Source organism: Larus michahellis, chromosome 4 (genome assembly GCF_964199755.1).
Source record: "Larus michahellis chromosome 4, bLarMic1.1, whole genome shotgun sequence".
In the NCBI taxonomy this organism is placed as follows: domain Eukaryota; kingdom Metazoa; phylum Chordata; class Aves; order Charadriiformes; family Laridae; genus Larus; species Larus michahellis.
The window spans coordinates 78,681,030-78,697,524 of NC_133899.1; the positions used below are offsets into that span (position 1 = coordinate 78,681,030).

Below are 16,495 nucleotides of genomic sequence, written 5' to 3' on the forward strand. Positions count from 1 at the left end.
AGTACTTAGAAAACCATTATGTACCTAATTGCTTTTTGTGGATGAACAATAAGACAGTAGCTTAAAATTTTTCATCATAACACCAAAGGCCGAACTTTTAATTCAAGTTACTGGGAACGTTGGTTTCCCTCAGCATGCTGGACTATGTCTGTGTTTTAGATGGAGCTAGAAAACTTATTTTATTTCTATATGCTAACACGTTTTGATCTCTCTACCAGACAAAAATATACAATAAAATTATGCAGCTTTCAACCTCTAACATGTCTATGGGGGAGATGACTGCAGGCCAGATCTGTAACCTGGTTGCCATAGACACAAATCAGCTGATGTGGTTCTTTTTCCTCTGCCCTAACCTTTGGGCTATGCCAGTACAGGTAAGGAGAATGAACGTGCTTTTGTTATTAATGTGCATCAGCTGTAGGGATTGATGATTGCTTATGAGTTTTATGAAACTAGAGTTATTAAAGAAGTTAAAGAATAACTCAAAATAAGATTTCAAGCTATTAGTATCTAGAAACATTGTAGGTAATATATTTCACATCTGTGACAGGACTCTAGGTGTTTAGGATTGCATTAGGATCCTGGCTGCTGCTAAACATGCTTTGCATTTGTAATAAGAATTTATAGGGTACAGCAGATTATGTTATTCAAGTGCATTCATTTATTATATCAGTGGAGATAACTGGAATGTATTGTAATCATTTGTCTTCTGAATCCCAGCAGAAGCAAGAGAAGCAGCAGTTTATTAAAAAATACGATCACTTAGAGATGATCCTTTGGACATCCCTTAAAACTACCACTGCCTCATGGATGACAAATTCTTGCATACAAAATTCCATGGACTCATTTGTTACATGAAATAGTCTTGCTGCTTTAGCCTCTCTGGTGTCTTTGTCCTCCTGTCTCTAAATACCACTCTCATCCCTTCAGTCTCCTTTCCCACATGCATGGCATGGGGCAGGTCACTGTTCTGAGTCACCTTCAATCATCAGCGACTCCTGGTTCCATGTCCTGTAGCCTCATAGCATGTGTAACGCCCAAGGAAATACAGCTGTGTCTTATCAAGGCTTTATGATGAGGAAAGCAGAGTCCCATCTTAGAGAATACTTTCATGATTGATTTAAATTAATCTAAGCCTGTTTTCTTACTGAAACAGGAGTTTGTATGCGATGTCCAACATGGAAGCACGGTATTTTTACCTCCTTCATTGTTCCAGCTCTATAGATTGTGCATTGTGTCACGTGAGATTGCAGAGCTACTGAAAAACTAATCTGATGAAAACTAGTCTTTTTTTCAGAGAGGTAGTATTCCTCTGAGCCTGTGAAGTGGTCAACCTTGGATGGCCATGTGATTAATTTAAGTTTATGCTAGTAAGAGAGTAGAGCAGAGCAGACACAGAGCCGTAGGAGGTCAGAGCAATCTCTGTACAACCTTGGATCATTTTTCAAAGTTCGTGCTTACTGAAACAGTGGAAAAGTGCAAATTACTTAGTTTGGAAGAGCCAGTACTTAAACCATAGAAACTTCCTGCACTTCCATTTAGGAATTTCCGGAGAAAACCGACAGTAAAGCACATAGTTTCATCTGATCTTAATACAGTACCCTGCAATTCTTTCTGTTTTCTTCCAGCTACTCGGTGTATTTTTCTTGCGAGTGCTTCAATGCTAAAACTAAATTCAAACAAAAGAGGCAACAGAGTTTATATTCACTCAGTATTTTCTAAAAGTATCATTTAGTTTCAAAAACATGATGAAAACACCATTGTATTCAAGTCACAGAGGTGGTCTGGTTCCAGCATTACGCAGAGGCTGATTTGGCTCACGTGCAAGTCAGAAAGTTGCCAATAATTGACCCAACAGCTTTGCATTTTGAGTTGCCTGCTCTTGCCCAAAAAGGAAATCATTTTCATGAGACTGTATGTGGCCTGCAACTGGCAGATCATCTTTCCAGTCAGTTTCTAGCACGGCTTTAGGATTGTTGCTTAAGGAGTTCCTGTGTCTGTCAACATCCGATACTAGTGATTTTCTTCTATAAGATGTTGAGTATATAAGAATACTACATTGAAAAGGTGGGACAGGAAGAAAAGCCAGCCATTCAGATGATTATATAAATGGTACGAATGTCCTTCAGAGAGTAAGGCGCTAGGCTGCTGGCAATCAGGAGATCTGGATTCTTTTCTGACAATAAAGATACGTATTAGAATGGAGTGGATTTTATAGTTTCTGTCAAAACCAAGAGGTTTTGGTCAAGCTGCTTACAGGTTAGATGAACAAGTCCTCCTTTGTGATGGACTTAAAATCATCTGATTGCATGGTAAGCCAGATTGATTTCCTAACGTGGAAAAAAATCCCTGGTTTAATTGTTTTCCCTGGATTTGGTTTTTTCCTCACTGAGGAAAATACTGGGGAGGGGCAACGCAGGTCCTTCTTCATTGTCAGTGATAGTGAGGTCTTGAGGGCGTCTTGTGTCCTCTTGTGTAGTCTAATTCTTTGGGGAGTATTTGTTCCCTGGAAAACCAATTAGTGCCCTCTTGAAATACTCTGGGAGTCTTCGCACTTCTGCTGTATGTGTTTGAAACCTAATATGTTACCGTATGTCTTCTAGTCTCTCTGTGGCAGTGAGGGGTAGATTGCTTCCGAGACTGCAATAGGACCTGGAGGAAGAAGAAATCTGTTTGAAACTTTGGTAGAACTCTCGGTAACATCAATTAAAGCCTCAAATCAGGATAGTGAGTGCATTAAGGTGTAAACAGTCAGCAGCCTACTAACTGATAGCTTCTTTTAACCGTGCTTTCATGCCTAGGGTTTGCATTTACTCTGCATGTGAGGTGTGTAACTATACCTGCTGAAGTATTAAGACCTAAAATGGTTTATATTTATATGGTTGAATATGATTTATATTTATATAAAATAAATTTATTTATATTTTATATTATGAATATGATTTATATCATAGGGTGGCTGCACTCGTACAGTATAAATGCATTTATCTCTCTCCTGTGCAGGAGTAGCTATTGGGTATAGACTAGTTTTCCTCATCTACTCTGGGGAGGCTTATATGCCAGTTAAAACCATCTTACTTTCTAGAATTAAAAATGGATGATGAATATAGCAATTATCAGCAGAATTTTTTCAGAAAGAAACCTGGCTTATTTTTTAGCATCAGGATGGTTTCCCTGGGGAAAAAATGGGAAGCAGATTATTTTAGAGTGGGGGAAAAAATGTGCTAATATTGATATCTAATTGCGAAAGAGAAGACAACTATAATGAAAAGAAACTGATATGAAATATCATATGAAATATGGTTACAGGTTGGCAGTTTCTTAGTAATGGTTTGAATATCAGGATATTTTTTATCCATTTACTGGAAGTACCCTGCAGTAAGAAGTCAGTGATTGTATACTGCTAATGATATTGCTGTAAGAGCTATGAGGCGTTAAGAAGAGTCCACCCCTTTAATGATAACGTTTAGGGTCCAGTTATCTGCTGGACTTAGTCTCCATTGTAAGTCTGTTAGTAAAAGAGGCACCGTACCGTTTTCAGGTACGCTTTTTGTAAGACCACTCTGTCAGCTCAGTGTAGGGAGAGCTTTAGTGCAACCGAGAATTAAGCAGATTTCATTGCATATTCTGTAACAACATCTTGCTCTAATGTGCCAGAAGTCACAGACTCATAAAGATTTCCTGACAGTCTGCTGAAAATATGATTATATTTGCATTAAAATTCACCCTGCAATGCTCCTTAGCAGATCACGACTACCAGTGTCAAAGCATGCTCCCGTTTTGTGGGCGGTGCGCGCATTGCAAGGCACAAATCAGTGAGTCATGGTGGTCACGAAGGTTTCTCCAAAACATGTTTCCACAACACTCATTCAATACCTTGTTTTGTGAGGCAGTGAAACCAATTACTGGATGCTTCATTATTATTTAAAACAGGTTTTTAATGGTTTTGTAGCTCTTAACCTAACAGTCGGCATTTCAGCATTTGCTGTGGATTTTGTAATTATCCTCGACTTAGAAGACCTAGCCATTCATAACAAGTTAGGATTTCTATACAGTCTAGATAATCTGAGCCCCATCGTTGCTCTGACTGGAGTCAATAGGAGCTTTATCATTGCCTTAAGTTACTGTTTGAAGGCCATTGAAATCCATGAAAAGAGGCCTGGGGATGCCCATCAGTTGAAAGATGCCCTCAGCAGGCTTGGCTCAGACCCTGGGAGCAAAATGAGGCCCTATAAAGGCTTTCCCCCCGCCTCCATTTTATGAACACCCTTGTTTGATCTCATTGTGATTATTAAAAACTCCTGTATTCTCATATCTCTGGTTCATTTAGCAGGGATAAATTACAGCTCTAATGAAAGGCCGTTTGTCTCTTTCAAAACTGGCCCCAAAGCAGTTTCTGGCTGAAAGTATTTGCTATCTCCAATAAATAATCAAGACAAAATAACCAGAGCTATTGGTGAGTTTCTTGCCCGTGATACATATCTCTGGCAGGAAAGAGCTTTGGGATTTTGATGAAAGGGAAGCAGTGTGTTTCATTACGTATTTTTTTTAAATATGTGATCATTACCTTCTCAGAAATATTAATGAGAGCCTTCCCATCTGCTAGATACTGTCCTCCACCACTTCAGATATTATCTAGAATACTGTTTATTCTTGACTGTATAGTATGTGGTATGATAAATATAGAATTACTTGCAATAATGCTTACAGATTTCAGCACTTTTCAGATACAAGTATTCACGTACTTAAATTGAGAATGTTTTCTTTTTTATCTCATACATGATGAATATCTTTTAAAACTTTTCCCTTATTATCACAATATAAAGATGATGAAAATGGGATAATTTTTAATCTATTGAAAACATAGAATTTTTATTGCAAAGACTGACCTTTTCAATAGCTAGGATGGAGAAAAAAACCTCAAACCAGCTGTGAGCTAGCAACTCCCTCAGGATCCAGTCGCTAGAGTAGCTTTCCCCTTGTCTGTGTGGGAAGCTGAGGCTCTGTTTCTAGAACCAGCTGGTCCCATAATGTCCTTGACAATCAACCAGCAGTGGGGGAAAGCAGGGGGTCAGTGTTCTCCATTGACTTTGTAGTTTCAAATATCTCTTAACTGTGCACTGTTTGATGCTTTCCTGTATTTTGAGTGCCTGGATTGTCTGCCCATGAAGAAGCAGTTGGGAATTAATATCTTGATCTCTAAAGACCCAGGACCATTTCATGTTTTGGAGGGGAGCTCTGCCAGGGCTATCTGACAGAGGCCTTGCATTTTTCCTTTGGCTTCACACACTCAGGAATTTCCTGACTTCAGATGGAAGCAGATTGCTCACTTTCTCATCACTAAAAGATTTTTAATTTACAATTTAACCGTTGCTCTTACTAGATGTGTGGTATATATATAATAGGACTTTACTTTCATGTTAATGCATGTTTCCTAAGTAAATACTGTGACTCATTTTAAGAGTCATGTTTTAGTTTAGTTCATCTGCAGAGAGGCGTCAAAGGATTCTTAAGGAAAGGAAAAAAAATATTATCTGTATTTTCTCTCTGTGTGTCTTAAATTCATGAAAATGTCAAGGTGGAGATTTGGAACCTAAGGACTCTGCTTTTCTTCATGGAAACACCCAGTTCCCATAAATATGTGTGGGAATGGATGGGTTTATGACTACTGAGCTTCAAAATGATGGGAGATAGTGTTTCTGTGAGGGTTGTGAGAGTATACAGATATGCAAATATAGCAAGCATAGTAGATAATGCTTTAAGGAAATTTTCATTTTTTTTTAATTAAAGGAAATGATGTATGAAATTAACTTTCTATCAGTATGTCTTCTGATTAATTTATCAGCTTATACTGATAAATATACAGAGTGTCAGTGTTCCAGATTGTTCAGGAGTCAGTCATTAGAATAGTGGTAATTAACATTAGTAGCTTGTATGTTTGTGTTTATTGAGCTGCTTACAGTATCCCTTTCTATCCAAATGATGGCTCTCTAGATTCTTGTTTATCCAAAGACAAACCTTTTATTCCTAAGTTGTTTCTCTAACCCTTTTTTGACAGTCATCGCCAGTCTGGTACTGTGCACCCTTAAAACAATTCCTTGCAAGTTTATGTTAGAGTTTGTTTGAAGTGGAGGTTCTCAGAGATATCATTTATGAGGACCTTTTTTTATGTGCTGGTCAGCAATAATGTCATATTAACATTTTAATAGTATTTCCTATTAGCTTCTATAGGAAGCAAAGAAAAATTCCTTCTTTGTGGAAGTCCTGTGTGTTGTAGACTAGTGAGTTCTGATCAAACTGGGAGATGAAGTTTCTTCCTCAGTGTAAAACTGCTTAAATGTCAAAGATGAAAAAGATCATAAGTCAAACAAAAGCATGCTATGTCATCTGCCAAATGGGAAAAAATATTTAATAGTGGTTTAGGGAATATCTCAATGTGTTACTTGGCAGTATTCTAAAATAGCTTTTAAATTTTATTTAAAGAGGTTTTTTTATAAATGTATTTATCTCTAAGTAAAGTTATTTTAAATAGCTGTGAGTTACATTACAGAAGACATGCAAATTTGTACGACCTTCTTCTACTGTTCATAATGGGGAGTCCATGAACTGGAAATACACAGAATCCACAAGCTGGGGAGGAACACTAGGTTCACTAGGAACAGTGGGAACAGAGGACCACTGTTTGGTCCTCTGACAGAATACCCTGACTGATCAAACCCCACTGTGCCAGGGGTGCGGAACGTATGACGTTTGGGGGTGGTGTTAGCTGTGGTGGCTGTTGGTTTTGAACGTGCTGTCCAGTTACTCTGTGATGGGTCATTGTGGTGCACATATGAAGTGAAGCCTCCCCAAGCCTTCCCCTTCCCAAGCTTTCTTTTCTCCCGACAGATAATTGTAGGAGTTCTTCTGCTCTACTACCTTCTTGGAATCAGTGCCTTAATTGGAGCAGCAGTAATCATAGTCCTTGCACCTGTTCAGTACTTTGTAGCAACAAAACTCTCACAGGCCCAGAGAAGCACACTGGTAAGTGTCTTCAAACTCATACATGATATAAATGGCACCTTTGGTAATTATGCAGTGCTCTGTGTTCGGAATTACAGAGCTAACCATGGACATTGACTCTTGAACAATGTCGAGTTCAAGAATATGAAAGTGTAAGCAGTGAAAATGCAGGTTTGGAGGTTTATATTTTTCAACAAGTATGCGTTTCCTTAAGAGCAAAAAAACTTAAGATCTTTCTGACTTGCAAATATAAATGGTCAGCAGTCATTGACTGAAATGAAAGAATTGTGCAAGGCAATCTGTCCAAGAGGAAAGGAGGTAGGAATCCTATGTCCAAACTCAGATTCCAGATACATCATAGATGTGGAAATCTATCAGACAAATTTATTTAAATAACCTCTGGGCAGTCCTAACTCCCATAGCATGCTCCTCAGCTGGGGACCTTAGAGGTCTCCTAAGTCACAAGCTGTTCCTTGATCCCTCACTTGGCTTGTCTAGAATTTGAATCGTCTGCATCGCTGCCGAGAAAGTTGTCTTGGTTCATAGGAATTACCACACCCCGCTGCTCTGAACCTTATCCCCACATTCAGTGACGGTTGCACTGCCAAGGAAGCCATAGGAACCTCTAATGGACCCAGACAGCTTGCTGAAATTTCTTCCACCACAAATCAAGGGTGGTAATGGGAGTTATTTGTGCACCTTCCTGTGTGAAAGTAATGCCTTTGCATCAACAGTGTGCACCCTTCTAGAAATGTAGACAGCATTCTTCCCTGTAGCATCCAAGCAGACAGTTGGCATCACCTGGGAATTCCTGCAGATGGGAGCAGCGCATTGTGTGCTTGAAATGTCTCCGCTGTGCAACCTAGTGCGGTACAAAAATCCTTGAGCTTGCCTGAAAAATAGAAGCGGCATACCTTCCAGTGATGCTTTACTGGGGGTATAACTTCACCAGTGCATCATTGTGCCTGACCAGCTGGCCCTGCTCGGAGTCAGGGTTCTCTACGGGATCACAGCTTCTTGCTAATGTGGCCTTGCTGCTTTGAAGCCTGTCATAGATGTTTCCACATCACGTTGACTGGGCAGAGCGGTGTGCCCAGTCTTAGCTTGTCTGCGCCTTCTGAGCTCCTCTGTAGGTTGTCCGCGTGCCTGTTGAAAATCCAGCCAGTATGCTGGGCAGTAGAAGTCATGAGAGGCTGCCTTGCAAGTCATCAGAAAGCTGACAGAGGGGAAAAATTTTCAGTACAAACTATGTGATTTAGGGGTGCAAACCAATTGCCTGTTCACATGAGCTCTAGGGAAGCTCAACTTTGTGAAAAACAGTAACAAAACATTTAAATGGACAGAACTAGTAAAGTCTGCCTGACTGATTACAAGGGGCTGCATAAAATTTTTGTGTGATCTTTATGTTTAGGGGACAGCTGCTTTAATTATACTCTTTAAGTATATATGTCTGTAAATGTTGCAGGAGTACTCCAATGAGAGACTGAAGAAGACAAATGAGATGCTTCGAGGCATTAAGCTCCTTAAACTCTATGCTTGGGAACACATTTTTCACAGCAGCGTAGAGGAAACGAGACAAAAAGAAATGACTAGCCTCAAGTCTTTTGCCCTTTATACCTCCATATCCAGTAAGTCTCTTCCTTCATTCTAATCCACTCTTCAGCTGAAGTGCTACTGCATTATTAGCTGCTAATGAGTTTACCATTTGTCTGTCGAGATTGTTTCAGTTGCTTTAGGCTCTGATCCCTACTCCTCACTTTCAATTTAGTCAGACTTTCCATTTAATTCAGTAGAATTTTGCCCATATGGGAAATACGCCTAAAAGAGAAAGTTAAGCATTAGCTTTTCTGGAGAAAAGCTTTTAAGGGACAAGTGTTTCACAGGCTACCTTCAGCCAGCAATATTCTTCTCTATAACATAGCATTCAGGAAGAAGCCTTTGTCGATGTTTCGTTTTCTTTTCCCTCCTGCATTTTGCACAATACAGTGTATTGTAATATGTGACAGGAATTGTCTTTGCATTGAAGCTACAACAGATGGTACTTATACTTCCTTATTCAAAACCTGGATTTCTTATAAAAGCAAGTAATTCTTAAGAACATTTCTATATCCTAAAAAGGTAAAATATGAGAATCCTGGCAATTTCAAACTGCTTTAAGGCATTTATCATCCTTTTTAAAAAGATGTAGGGCCAATTGAACTCTCTATTTGAGGGGATCATATGCAACATCTGTATAATTGCTACTGTAATACTTTAGAAATAATTACTAAAGTCATATTGAAGAACGCTGTTCATATAATCTGTAAGATATTAATGAAATGGAAATTTTTAGGGAGAAGTATTCAAATGCCACAAGCTACCTGCACAAGTATCTTGTAGGCTAATAAGGAAGGCTGCTCCTTAGGAAAGTAACTTCCAGTCTGATTCGTATTATTCGATTTCTTTCACCCAAAAGACGTGCAGCTGACTTTCTTCTCTGCCAAATGATCACAAAGGTAATGCACTCTGAGGGAAAGATCCTGATCCCACTGAATTTAACTGACATTAAGTTGAGGTTTTCATTGACTTCCAAGACCAGAATTTCTCTCTGGGGATCCTGAGCTCTCTATGCTTGGAGAGTAGTTTCCATTTTGACGTAAAACAGAATTTAGCTGGAGTAGATTGTGTGACCGGAAACTCCATCCTACGCCCAGATCAACACAGTCGGGCTCCCTTTGTTTGCACTGCTTCATGTGGCGTTAAAATCTATTTATAGTCAGAGTCACAGGTTCAGCTGTAGGACTGAAGGAGCCATGGAGGCTTATTTGGTTTTTAAATCCTCACAGCATCATTTCTAACGGCTACAAAAAGGTGTATTCATCCCAAGAGTACTGGCTATTCCGTAAAGAAATAGTGACATAAATATGAAACCATATTATTAGAAACAACTCTATATACTGATGCTTCTTGAAACACTTAATTTGCATTCTTGTTAATATTACAAGTGATATTGGTGTGTATGTAAGACACAGTAGATCAGTTTCTCAGCTGGGGTAAGCCAACACAGCTTTTTTTATGTTGTTGCATATAATTTTGTCTTATATAGAGTTCCTGTAGTTTCAGCCTAGGAGTTCCTTACACTCTCTGTCTTTAGCAGAAATTACACTGATCTTTACAAACTTGCACTTTAGCAGACTGCATGGGGAACATAAATATAGGAGAATTTGCTGGTTTTCTTACCATAAGTATAAATAGAATGACAGGCATAGTCAGCACAAAGCGTGTTTGCTAATGTGATAGTGAATTTATGATTAATTTTTTTAAGAAAGAAAAGAGTGAAAAAGGCAGATGACAACCAAGATTTTATGGTTTATTGATCACGAGGAAGGTAGACACTTCCTAGAACAATAAGAAAGCAGAAATGAGATATTTTTTTATATTCTTCTTTTAATGTACAGTGTTGAATAGACTCTGGAATACTTTTCTAAGTATACTTAGCTATGAATGAAAGAATGTGGTTGGAGCTACTTCTATTCATGAGGAATAGATTTGCATTGGATTACAGAAAATATACCTACAAGTTTCAGGGCAGTGTTGGCTAGACCACAAGGAAATTCCATTTCAAGACCACATGGAAATTGGATCTCTTTTGCCTCGCCCCTGTGTCTGGATCCAGTTTGTATGTATATGGAATTGTTCATGTGTATTAAAAGAGCTATTATAGACGTTAGCTCTTCCTATAATTTTAATGAAATGTATCCACCAGAATCAATGCTGATGGTTCACACCTTTTGAGTTTTTGACAGTGAATTCTTTAACTTTAGCAAAGAAGATTCCTATGTAACTTTTTCCATACTGATTGGTAAAATTACCCTATGTTCAGTTTTACAGGACTTAGTATACACTAAATTTACAGGATTTAGTACACACTGAGAAAGAAAAGAATGGTTTTCCTGTTTCTATGAATTTATACTTAATCTGTCACAAGCAAAGTAGCTCCAGGCTTTCTCAGAGGAAAATAACAGTAGTTACTAATCTAAAATATGCAAAAAGGACTGAAAACTTTTTTCCCAGTGTTCAATCTGCCTTTTTTCAGTAACAAAGTACTTTGAATCTAATTAAACCAAAAGTCTTAGCTGTGAACAAAATTTGTGTTAGAGAACACTTTATTATTCTGGACACTTGCATAATTGGAAAAAAAAATTATAAAAAAAAAAAAGCTCCCAAATGCCAGTGGCTCAATAAGCCCTTATTTATTTGCTTGAAAGAAGATGTTTGAAGTGAAGTTCCTGGATGTACTTGGGATCTCACAGAATAGCAAAACTCAAATTGACTTATTGGGACCCACCAAGTGACCCTGGCTGTCTTAACTGCAGCGGGCTTTGCCAACCCTACAGTATATTTAATCTGTCCAGCTTTGTATTTGACAGGTACGATCTCACACTGTAGACAGCAGAAGGGGAGGACCCATCTCTGAGAAGTTCATCAGCTTTGCTAGCTTCCCTCATCAGATTCACTCATAAAAGCAAACTCATGTACTGCAGCAGTCTCAAAGGCAAATTGCAAATGCAAGGATTTAATAGAATTAAGTAGTCCGTAGCTGCAGGCAGCAAGCTTCGCTGCTTTTTCAAAATTTCTATGCCGTAACTACCTCAAGTTTATACAAAGTGAAAACTGGGCAGGAAGTAGAATCATTATGAGCAATGAGAGTCTGAACTGAAGCTGCTTTGTATTCCAACAAAGAAAAGAACATTTTCCCCAGAATTTTTTTTTCCCCTAGGATGAGGAATAAACTATGAACTTCTAGGATTTAATGCATATGCATCTTTCAAAGGCTAAGTTTTTATTTTGGAAATTTGTATACACAAATATACCTATATTTTCAAATGCTCTCCTGTCAAGGAATTAGAGCCACATGAAATAACACAGCTATTTTATTTATGCTTGAGTATAGAGTTTACACGTACATTACAGGATTCATTAAAGATCTTCTAAATGTAGGAAAAAGGAACATCTGACAGTACGTTAAGTTCTTTGGGGTGTTTATGCCCAGAAAAGGATGGCCAGTCAACCAGAAGCATTTGTGGGTCAAATGATGATGCTCCACTTCAGACGAATAACTGGGGAGTGCTTTTACTGTGTGAACATGGCTGTACCTGGTAGGAAAAAAGGTCAGGCAGAGTTTAAACAATAAAGAAGTGTCTAGCCTCTTTCTTTTCTGTTACACGTGTACTGATCTTTTAATTCTATTTTAGCTATAGATTCTATATTCTTTCTCCCTATTGTTTACTTAATGAAATAAAACTGAGTGATGGTCAAAATGAAGAGGTGATGATTAAATAGTATCTTCAGGTTGCTATAGAGGGGACAGACATGTGGGGTCAGATCGTAGCTCTGGTTCTGACTCAAGCTCCCAGATGGATAGCTGGTTCTTTTTGCATTCTTAACCTGTGTTCCTGCCTGATCTAAAAGAGATCCCTATACAGAAATGGCATTTGCTTGCTTCTCCCTATCCATTTCTTTAATAACCTTTGAATGCTGTAGTTTCTATAGTGAAGGAATCCAGGGCACCAAGACAGACATTGTTTGAGGTCAGGGAGGAAACTGGTTCATTGTTTGCACTTTAATAACTTAAGGCCCAGCTGAAATCAAAGCTGTACCACATTTAGGTACCATTGGAACCTGTGTAGAGCTCCTGAGGACATTCACAAAGTAGTCAAGCCTGACAAAGCAGGAGTAAGTATGAGTAAATCCTCCACAAGAGTAAACTAAGTCAATGATACCGTGCAGGGTTGCCAGTCTTTCCTTACCCTTTGAACTGCATCCTGAAACCTGAGAGGACCCCAAAGCCCTGTGCTTCAGAAGTGGTGCCCCAGAAGTAGGTCACAGTTTGACATACGTGCCAGTGGCTCTCCCAGGAGGTCCTGCAGGAGGCAGTCCCACACAATGACCTGTGCAGCCTCTGCTGGTCTCCTTTCACAGTCAGGTATTCAAGTTGCCCACCAGACCTTGTATTGGCTCGGCCTCTCTGTCCATTGTGAGATGGAGACCTGCAGCGTCCCTCACCTGAACAGTGTGTGAGCTGATTGCAGCTCAAAACCAGTTGATTAGTTGTCTGTGGTAGGGTACATTGCTGGGTTCTGTCTGTTCTAGTGGTGTGAAGGGAAGTAAACTGTAGGTGTTTTAAAATGGTGTACTGATCTGTGTAGATAGTTGTGCGTTTTTCCTATCTTAAGCATATAAAATACCATTGTAAACTAGTGCTAGTAGTATTTTAAGATTGAGCATGTCTGATAAATGTTCCTACATGTTTTCCTTCACAGTCTTTATGAATGCAGCAATACCAATTGCAGCTGTACTTATTGTAAGTATGGACTTTTCTAAGTAGTGTTAATTACAACTGCATTTTCAAGTACAAGTGATGTGGAAATGAGGAGGGAGAAGGACAGGATGCAAACCTGCCACACATTTGCAGCTCCTCTAGGAGAGAATGGAGAATGCCCATTTGTCATCTGTGACCAGAAGCAGCCATGAGTATGCCACACTCCTCCAAACTGTTAAGAGAAAGATTCTGTTAAGATTCTGTAAATGAATGCTTATGAAATATGAAGTCTTTGTGCATTTCCTTCTTTATGACAAAACACTGATACTGATGTCTGTATCTTTGTAGACATTTGTGGTCCATGCTCATCTGACAAGAAATGCTGACTTCTCCCCATCCGTGGCATTTGCCTCCATCTCCCTGTTTCATATTCTTGTGTCTCCGTTGTTCCTGCTCTCCAGTGTGGTTAGATCCACTGTCAAAGCATTAGTAAGGTGAGACTGTAAAATTAGTATCTTTGCTACTACCTCTCTGACTTTCGAGAATGTGTGTATTGGTACTGCATGCAACATATATGTGATAACAAGGCAGGAAGTGAAAACTTACTGATGATTTAGTTTCATAAATCATCCAAACGTTTCCCTCCATCAAGCATGTAGAAGGAAAAAGGTAATCACAGAGGCACATGTATTTCGCTGTGTATCACATGGGCTGTGCTCATCCTTAGCCCCCTGCCTGAGAGGTTGCCTGTTGGTGGAGAGTTGGACTTAAACAAATAAGCAAACAAACAAACCCCATAAAAATCAGTTAAGTGTGTGAGTAAGTTAGTGACTAAATGTCTACGCCAGACTTGATGAATTTTTACTTTCTTATGAACATGTTAGTCTGATTATTCAAAAACTGAAATAACAACCAGTAGAACTGCTGTTTCATTGTGAATTTCACTTTGAGTATCAACAGATTTGTGTAAAAACCTCTTAATGCTTTTCATATGTGGTGTAACTCTACCTGACTGATAGGGGAGGAAGAGAGAGTTTAGGCTTCTCTACTTTATTAGGACCTCTTTTTGACCTCCAATATTGCTGTCTTAAGAACTTGTCTGAACTATGGGACAGATACTGGATGCCAGCCCTGGTTTAATTGCCTTTGAGTCACTTTGGAGATGCAAAGGAGACTACAGCAGGAGGCTGAGATTGCCCGCACTGTTTCAATATTCCCTGACAGTGCAAAGTCGCAGCTGTGCCCTCTCTCCTGACAAGTGTGAAATCTGAGCACGTCAGCGGCTGGCATGAAATGTTTTGCAGCCACTCCGGTAGTCCCTAGAGTTATGGCAAATTGTTACGCTAAGATTGCAGCCAGCAAAGTATCTGGGGGCTCACACTGGCACCTGGTAATGGACATTTATTTTGGCTTGTCTAAGGATTTCTTTGTAAATGAATTGTGTGCCTGTTGATGCTGCAGGAACAATTCTAAAGCAATTAGTATCAACCAAGTATTTAATTGTTGCTAGCTGGGACTTGTTGATGAGCTATTCTGTAGTTATCTACTTGTTAGCAGGCTATTGCCCTGCCATCTGTAGTGCGGACAGGAATCCCCTGGTTCACACTCTGCAACAAAGTTGACGTGACCCTTGTTTTCCTGGCTACCTGTATCGCAGTAACCCAGGTTGTGTTGCAGAGTGCGTTGCTCTGTAGTGCTGCTGGTGCTGCTCTAGGTGTGTCTTCCGAGTACCCCACCTGCAGTACAGTATTTTGGAAGCGTGTGGCAGATATTTTCAACCCATGCAAACACATGCTTGCTTAAATACTTCAGTAAACATGAAAAAGCAGACTTATTAACAGCTGTGTTTGTGCCAATTGAGCACAACTAATGTTTACTTTCTCTAACTGTGTCTTGCTGTTACACTTTTCTGCTAATAAGTAGCTGATGAGTAAGATCAGGTGAAGGTAACCTAACTTGATAAGGCTGTACTTCAGCTTTCTTTAGGCTGAGATGTGTGTACGAGACAACTTCTGTAGAGGCAGAAAGGAACTAAGTGAAGATGATCCTGCAGTGAAGCCAGCACGTAAGGGATACTAAAAGGGTGTTACAAGCTCTGCGTCTCAGGCACTTCACAACCCCTACTCTGTTAATATTGGCTACAGTCTCTGATGCCAAATGCTATTAAGGACAATAATCTCCACAAATAAACTTGTCAGTATCTTTTATCGTTATACATGTGCCCAAGTGCAAAGCATCCTCATGGATTGTCATTGACACTATCAGAACAACTGTGTGACTCATTCCAATGATAAAACAGATTTAAAGCTTCTGTTCCACATAGGGCCCCTGAGAACTTTCCAAGTTATGGGGCCAAGGTGTTTGCTTCTGAGAGGGGAATCTGTTGAAAGTTTTTAGGAAGGTGAGAAACTATTATGTCTTTGAAAAGTTTTTTTTCAAAAGAGTGTTTGTGCCATTGAAAATTAATACTAAGATGTGAATGTGAGGTCTTCAAGGACAAAGGTACAGCGTACAATTTTACATCAGCAAAGGTCAAGTAGCAAGAGTGGCATTATGTATCTTACCGGGTTTAATATGAAACCACTTTTTTGGTCAGCTGTGCAAATAACCATATTTTAATCAATACGTCTATTCTGTGGCTTAAAAATAAGCTCCCCCTTGGAGATACTGGAATACTAGTGAAATTGCGATCTCAGTAAGAGCTCTGCAGAGAATGTTGGTTGGTGTGGTTTTTTTATTCTTTAAGAGTGTAGAATGGTGTGGCATCTTGAAATATGAATTGCTGCCTCTAACAAAAGATTTTTCTCACAGCTATACTGTTTTTCCTCAGTAATTGCCACAGGAGCAGCAAGTGACAGCAGCAGCATTCAGCAGAGCATTGGGCAAAGGGGTTGCAGAGACAAGTCTTGGTACTTGGGGTACAGCCCCCTTGATCCATAACCAGAGAGCAAAAATCAAATTATTGAATACCTTAGAGTGGTCTTGTTTGGGTATGCATGGTCCAAGAATACGTTTGCTGTCGTCTTTGCCTACCCCTCTAGACCCTGGAGCAGATACAGGGGACTTTTCTCTCTGCTCTTTATACCTTCAGAGTAATTATTCAAATGTCAGTGTAATTTTCCTACAGAGAATGTAGGTGCAGCTGCATACCAACTCCGTCTAGGCAGCATCTAAACCATCATTTGGTCCATT

The 16,495-nt window shown here is 39.4% G+C and overlaps 1 protein-coding gene across 3 annotated transcripts in view; it reads left to right on the forward strand.

Moving 5' to 3' along the window:
• The window catches only part of ABCC8 (ATP binding cassette subfamily C member 8), an 80,743-nt gene that overhangs the window by 21,045 nt on the left and 43,203 nt on the right, over positions 1-16,495 (forward strand). For all 3 annotated transcript variants that reach the window (XR_012586839.1, XM_074585818.1, XM_074585819.1), the window contains exons 8-12: positions 219-374; positions 6,889-7,023; positions 8,468-8,630; positions 13,305-13,345; positions 13,652-13,797. Coding sequence is in view for 2 of the 3 variants with exons in the window: in XM_074585818.1 (XP_074441919.1) it covers positions 219-374; positions 6,889-7,023; positions 8,468-8,630; positions 13,305-13,345; positions 13,652-13,797 (641 nt within the window). In the remaining variant the exon portion in view is untranslated. The remainder of the gene's footprint in view (positions 1-218; positions 375-6,888; positions 7,024-8,467; positions 8,631-13,304; positions 13,346-13,651; positions 13,798-16,495) is intronic.